The sequence below is a fragment of the Daldinia childiae genome (assembly GCF_008694065.1).
Source record: "Daldinia childiae strain JS-1345 chromosome Unknown Scaffold26, whole genome shotgun sequence".
Classification (NCBI taxonomy): Eukaryota; Fungi; Ascomycota; class Sordariomycetes; order Xylariales; family Hypoxylaceae; genus Daldinia; species Daldinia childiae.
Window position 1 is genome coordinate 31,615 of NW_022984667.1, and position 7,931 is coordinate 39,545.

General features: G+C 43.0%; 1 protein-coding gene across 1 annotated transcript; it reads left to right on the forward strand.

The window, feature by feature from the left end:
* Positions 1 to 5,416: 5,416 nt before the first annotated feature.
* On the forward strand, positions 5,417 to 7,670 carry GL218_09499 (uncharacterized protein; the record flags this gene model as incomplete). Its single annotated transcript, XM_033586332.1, has 5 exons — positions 5,417 to 5,696; positions 5,806 to 5,904; positions 6,329 to 6,947; positions 7,015 to 7,533; positions 7,625 to 7,670. The coding sequence occupies 5 exons, from the start codon at positions 5,417 to 5,419 to the stop codon at positions 7,668 to 7,670; spliced, it is 1,563 nt and encodes a 520-aa protein (XP_033437651.1).
* Between the last annotated feature and the right edge of the window lie 261 nt (positions 7,671 to 7,931).

The window sequence follows — 7,931 nt, forward strand, 5'->3', positions numbered from 1 at the left end:
GCTTATTCTAATAAACCTCTTGGAGTCTTAATAGTTAATTATTTTAGGTACTATAACTTCCTTTTATATCGTTAAGTTCTAGTTAAGATAATACAATTTCTTTTCCAACCTTTATATTGTGCTGCCAGCAGTTTCCCTCGCCCCCCTTTACCAATCTCATCCACCTATGCTGTTTAGCTTTACCTATTTCCCAGGTCTTTCTAAGGATGTAGATATTTGATCTCGTTTGAAAAATAGAAATAATCATTTCTACTTATGTATGGATAGTAGAGAGAACATAATTTAAATTATCGAGCCTTACAACTGGCATATAACAGTCAGGAATATGATAATATATTGTTGAGTTGGACATAGTCTAATATAGTCTCAGATCACCATTCAAATACATTATAGCTATTCTTTGCAATTTGCGCGTCTACTCTAACGGTCCCATGTAGTACCACTACGTGTGCTTGGGGCTGACTCGTTCAAACTTTCCCCAGGACAGAATCTTCGCACCAGTTATTCAATACACGCCCGTGCATTCTCAACTTGACTGCTAGTTAGCTCAAAGCCTTCTATGTCCGGGCACCATCAGGACATCTAATACTGGGGGTCCGTCTACACCGTCTATAAACTGACCTGTTTTGACGCCTCCCGAATATACCATCAACGATTTATCAAAGTTAATAAGCTTCCAGTATTGACCCATATTGATTGGTGATAAAACTTTTTGACTTCAAACAAAGAACCGTAAAAGTCAAGTTTGAAAGAGTGGTATTGTATCGAGATAAAAGAGAAGAGCCTACTGTTGCCTGGACAAGTTTTTCTAGAAAATATACATTGTAATGTGATATCGTACCTATAAAAAGCACATGTTTCACAACCCACCCAGTGTTCCGTTTATTATTCGCACCTATCCAATTGAAGGTGCCCGATCTATCATACCTAATATCACTACATGCAGCCAGGCAGAATGCCGTAAAAAATATGCCCACTACCGAGGTGGCCAGTACAGTATGGGATAGATTTTTTGACGCCATGCTGCCAGTGCATTGTTTGTACTTCGATAAGTGGTGCTAATATGCAAGCATAGGGGCAACGGTACTTCAGCTTACGACACCAAAGATACCTCTCTTTTAGATTTAACCCTAAACGGAGGAAAAGGCCAATAGTTTCCAAGGTTGCTTTACATTAACTATCATTAACTATTTTGACTTCCTTTTCTTCTAGACAACACTCATACCTTACTACTAATAAACAACCCAGGCCAAACACCAGCAACTAAACATTAGCCTCTACTTACTAAGATAACGATATTGTAAAAATCTAAGCAACTCGCTAGTTATTCTATATGGAAGCTGTGGGAATAGGTTGAAACTAGTAGCGTAGAAAACGCTGAAGGTGTAATATCGCAGTAGCGCATGCAACAGATGCACAAGAAGACGCATATGAATAGTGCGGGGTGTATGGTGATAAGGAGGCATGCGCCGGCTACAGAGAGGTAGAAGTATACCAGCCCTACGAATATACAAAGTGCATCATACCAAAGCATACTGAATGCGAAGGCTAGGAGAGCAAGAGTCCACCCAACGAGGAATTGCGAGATAGGTGAGAAGTCTATCATAGTGATAGGTAATGATGATGTCTGTTCTGGGATGTTCGTATGTGGCTTATGTAGGGTAGGTTAGGTACCTATCGGAATTTGATATGTTAAATGATATTTTGAGATCTATCTGTATTAAAAGGTCTTAAGCTTGATATAACGTAAGTATGCATTGTTTAACTAAAGACAATAGACCATTATTCCATCTATGCATAATCTTTATCAATTGTATGTCTATTATTAACCATTATAATACCTTTAAGACCAAATATTCATTGTTAGTGAAAACGAATCTTATCGTTGATTGATTAGGTAGACATACTATTTTCAGGGGAACCATCTTTCAACAGATAATGAAGGCCGCGGCAAAACTTACCAAGTTATAGGTTATATAAGCTATTCTACTTGAAAGACGTACTTTAAGTAAGATCATATTTCAATGTGTTCCAGAAGTAGTCAGACAGAGCATATCATTTGGGCTTTAACCTATTGATTAGATCGCCAGGTTTTGTGGCTGAAATAGCTACACAATGCTAGTGATTGAGACCTTTGTGAGACCTTTGTGAGGCTGAAACCCTGCAACTGTATTGATAACATAACGTTCGAGCTTTAAGATGAGAATAAAGAAATATGAAATGATAGCAAGAAGGAAAAACACCCGTGTCGAGGCAAATATTATCAGAAAAATCACAGACGACAATATTGTCAAAGCCTGCATCGTTTAACATCTGGTTGGATACCCCAGTGTGTGATATAGTGTTGGGGGGCCTAGCAGCATACTTGTACTTTCACCATTGAATCGGTAATATCACGGGGTGCATTATTGAGTGAGTTGTAGTTGTATTCGAATCGTACAAGACGACCACCGGGGCGCAGAATGCGGTAAAAGCCGACTAAGACAGCCTTAGGGTTAGTAGCATGTACAAAAGTTTCCATAGTGTAAACATCGTCAAAGGAATCCGCGGCAAATGTATCCAAATTGTAATAATCCATCTTGCGCACTCTAACTGTGCTTTTTGGTAAGCCCGAGCGCTCGACATTTCGTTAGGCTTTGGCAACGTGATGGTCCACGACATCTGGCATTGACGCGTAGTCCATGGGTCCTCGCCATGCGCAACGCTACGTGGCCGACACCACAGCCGGCATCGAGCACCTGAAAGCCAAGGGGCAGTGCAATCATTTCAGCCATTTTTCAGTCTTCCATATTGCGTAGATCCTTGGATAAGGATAGGTGTCGTGCTCCCAATACTCAAAGTGTCGCATACCACCTAAAAGTAATCTATACCCTAGCCTCGACTCGAATGAGTAATAGTAAGACTACAACGACGGGTTCGGGTTAATAGTAGACACCGCATTGTCGGGGTCATGACTCTTGTCGGGGGGGGATGACATAGTGGCACTTTGAAATTATCTAGGTACCGTAGGTAAAATTGAAACTAGAATCAATAGCGTTGCAAATAACAAACAGTGAGTCAATAAATACGTGCTTACTAACAATTTAGACTTAATGTTACAGTTTACTTCTTCTAAGCGCGTCGCGTTTGTCGTATATTGTAGGGCTGAAGGGTAGAGTAGCCGTAGTACCCGGCCTCCCGTCATTACTACGCTAAATTTAGTGTGGTAGCGTCCATACAGGTAAGGCGAGGCCTCGGCTGTATTTAGACCTCCAATAACACTAAACGGCTTAACATGATATCGAGTTATTCAATATACTGATATACTGATATAATTTAGCTATCCGAACTACATTGAACTACTACGCAGTGAAACAATGGAACTGCCTAACACAGGAATAATATAATATAAACGTTGAAAGTTATAGGGGTCTGCCTGGTGGCTGCCTAGTCATAAATCAATTATCCACTCTAATTTATTTGTATATTTGATTTCTCACACCTGTTCTCATGATGTTATTTCTCATGTTAACATCTATATCACAAAGGCATCTAGGACAAAATAGTGCATTTACTTCCGTGTCTGATCTCAGATAAGCTTCTTGTCCTATTCCACTATTTGCCTGCATCTTGATATCTCGGCTCGTAATCCCATAGTTGCTTACTTTCTTCCCATCCCACTTTTTGGATTCTCTAGTACTAACAAGTCTGTATATTTGCTAGATTTCTCATCATCTACACATATAATAATCTACTACATTTCATAAGTACCCCGAAAATAATTCGACAATATCAAACCGGATTTCTCTTGAAGAATAACCCACGCCAATAGCAGCGAAGCCAAAGACCGGGTTCTAGAAGTGCATATCTACCTAGACCTCTTGTCACGAGGTGGAACCAAACAGCATGGAAACAACTTCGTTGTTCCGCAAGGAACTCTAACTAACTAGAAGGTTCTACGTCTATATACTGAACATGCTCTTTGTTCTAGATGTCTCATCTAGAATCCTGACACCTCTCGAAATCTCGACACAAGAAATACGTCGTGGCTATGGAGGGAACACACAAAGCTTCCAGTTATCAGCCTTAGAAGCAGCCTTCTAAGTCTTTGGACTTTTGTAAAGAGTGTACATATGTAGTAGTTACCTAGGTAGGTATCTATCATAGCTAGCTTCGTTTTAAGGATAGCCCGTCAGGGCTATCAACAGGCCCTGTGCAACCAACTGAACGGTTGCTATATCTACCACTCCTTTTTGACTCGTTGTAACCCTCCACTTCTAGGTGATTAAGGACCGTTATTATCTCACATCTTGCTACAAGTACCTAAGTTCGTATTCACCGAAATATAGTGTATATATCGGTAGTGGGGGCAGATCGCCGTACCTACCTAGGTTGCTAATCATTAGCAAGACTCGAGCATAGGTCTGACAAGCACCCTGTGAATCGTAGTACCTGAAGCTATGGATAGATTTAAGAAAGGGCGAGCCTTGATTGTTATACATACCTATGTAACGAGATACGGTCATGGAGCCAGGCTGCCGCGTTCCCTCGAATACACTCGTATTCTGTGATAGTCCAAAGAAAAATAATTCAATTCTAAGACAACTTGTCTTACTTAATCCTATGATGTGAACATGTATACAGGCTATTCTAAAAGATCAAAAGGGAGTATTCTGGAATATTAATGCCTTAGTCACAATCTAGGACAGTAGGGAAGCTTGTCAGAAACTACCAAAGCCAAAGGTCGAGTATTGTTCAACATCGCCGAGGGTACTTAAGAAATAGCTCGAGGCTCTTAGTTTGTTCCTGATTCTAGGTGCCTTCCTGAACAACTGCTACATAAACTACAGGGCAACTATCCTAAGACCTGCAGACTCGTGGACTCCCTGCAGCACTTGGGCAAATCAACTCTCCGCTTTTGCCTCTCATTTTAATACACAAGAGAACCTACAAATTTAAGGTTTACTTGCCTAGGCAACATTTCACCAAGTAGTACTTTTACACAATTTATTCCTAAAACCAGCCTTCCTTTAAATTTTTTGTGTGTGTGGCACCGCATATCTCATCTCGAAGGCTGCATTGTCTTTTTTCATTTTCTTAATTCCTAACACCATCAGAAGCAAGGCTCCGTTACTCGACACACCGAACTGATAAGAATAACTTGCAGTACTTTTGGTTCTTGGGCATTCTCTTTGGTGGTAAGTTACTTCGAAATGCCTATGGTATTCTCTTCTCCGACGCCTTAGCCCAATTACTTATGCACCTGACCTATCACTGAACAGCATGTTTACAGGACTGTATTGATTTGCCTTTTATTTCAAAGGACCTACAGGCTATTAACTATCGATTTTAAATCACTTGATCTGCCAAGGTATGTCCGTGATCGCGATCGTACGTGGGGGCGTAATAACTAACATGCACGGATAATAGATCAGTCATGGCGAATCATCAAGATCATTTGCCTAACAATATCTGGGGTATTCCGGGCGTTGACTTTCAGGCAACAGATCCCGGCATGGGTTATCACCAGGGCTTGGAGCAGGGCCTGGGGCTTCACAATCCCTTCAACCCGGTCTTTCCAAATTCGGAACTAATCAGGCATGGTAACGATTTCGATGTCGCCGCCGATATTCCTTATTCGATGCTCCACAATACCACCCAGCCGGAGGGAACTATTCAGAGATCTACCCTTGGGGGGGATGACCGAACAGCCGGGGGTGAGTCATGCTTCAGCCTGATTGATGATTCGAAGCTACGCCTCGTGTTGGGCAATCGTCGTTGCCGCCTAAAATAGTATACCGGACTAACAAGTATAAAACCCCCTAGACTCCCGAAAACCACGATCCGCGATGGGTGAAGCTCACTTGCGTGATGACAACTGGACATATGCGATTGAAGTTTCTCCAGCTATTGATCTTCTACCTGGTAAGTTGATGTTACATCTTTCTTTGTTACCTATTTAAGCCCTACATTCAGTCCAATCAGCTCTATTTAAAATCATATCCCCTGTTACTTTAGCTTGCCAAGCCAAGTGTCTTGCATAGGTATCTTATCTCATAGATGTATATATCTTTATGTCTTTATCCAAGTCTATACTAGTTATACTAGTTAGACTCGGTTAAAGACATATAGGTGGGATACATGGAAGTTACACTGATTTCTCAGCAGGAAAGCAGGTAACTAACCAAAACTGGGTCGCCATTTCTATCCGTGCGAAGTCGCTTCGGCTTGAAAGATACACTGTGGCTAGCTTCACCTGCCAATCGTACATCATTTCATCTCCATCGTGAATACCTTACATTTATACTATCAGCGTGTCGGGCTGCTAATGGTACTTCTTTTACACTAGGTCATCACTTCGTGAAGAACCACGTCGCTGCTCTCCACAAGCACTTAACAAAACGATCTATAGACTACGACTACGCTCTCGCCCAGCCCGTCGAAGGATCCGGCATCTGTCGACAGTATACCCTCAAACAGAAAGATAGATTCAACGATCGCGTCCGTCTCGAGTTCCTCCAGGTCTTCACCGCCAACCGACCCTATAATAGACAGCTTCCCAATTACTCTATCAAAATGAGTGTTGTATTCAAAGATCGTACTGTCCTACCCTCAGGTCCATATCCTCCTGGCATCGATGACCGTCAAGATCAGGAAGGAGAGAGCCGTTTCTCTCCTGGCCCCTCCATACATGGTCTAGTGGGATACAGTGCGGGGGATGAACAGGTCCTACTCCCAGTTTCTCCCAGTTCTAATGGTTTGGATTCGCCTTCTCCTTTCGATCAGCCGCTCTCTCCTCCGGAAAGCCTTTCTACGCCGGGACATCGTCATCATACCCGACCACCCCGTTTAGGCCCTATCGTGAAGCCTAACCGGATCGCGAATAAGAATCGTGAGGGAAAGTTTGTTTGCTCCTTCGCTGGTTGCACAGATGACGTGAAGGTATTCAGTCGCAAGTGTGAATGGAGGTAAGATATAAACCCAATCTTCTTTACATTTATGAAAGTAACCCTTGCTAACTCTTTTTTTATAAAGCAAACACATGGACAAACACGACCGACCGTATAAGTGCTTATCGTCGGGATGTGAGAAACTTGCCGGATTTACGTATTCCGGCGGTCTCTTACGTCACGAGAGGGAGGTTCATAACAAGCATGGTGGACCGAAAAATCCCCTTAACTGTCCACACGGAAACTGCAAACGTCACGAGGGCAAGGGTTTCTCTCGCATGGAGAATCTTAATGAGCATCTTCGTCGAGTGCATACCCCTAGCGACGCCAACAATGGTCCTACAGTAGTAGAGTTACCTGAAGATGAGCTGGAGGAAAACCCGGCCCCTCTGCAGCAGGTCGTAGCCCCTGAGAAGATAGGCGAGAAGCGCAAGCCTGAAACAGATCTCCGTGAGGAAGTGAAGCGTCTGCACCAGGAGAATCAGCAACTGAGAAATGAGGTCCGTGCCCAATCTCTTCATAGCATGGCCATGATGCAGACCATTGAAGAGATCAATCTGCAGCTTAGGGAGCTTGCCAACTCTAAGTCCCAGCTCCAGCTCCAGTCCGAGTCCCAGTCCCGACTCCAACCCCAACCCCAACCTCAACCTCAGCCTCAGCTCGAGCTTCAGTCTGAGGTCCAATCTGAAGCCCAGTCTGATACTGAACCCGACCTTGATGTGGCCCAACACACTGGCCTAAGCTCTCTAGGCTAGGACCCCACGAGAACATATGGTCAGATAGCATATGATCAAATAGGATATGATCAGGAAAATTATTATTAGGAAGATGATCAGTCCTATTCGGGCTCGAAGTGAGACCCTCTCCTTTATCGTCTGTTGCACCAAGATACCCCACTTTATTATTTTCACGGTTTTCTCATTTTTGCATGGCCTCGGGCGTTGGCGGCCAACTACCTGGACGGATCAGGGTGTGTTTTTATCTTGGCGGATGCGAACATGA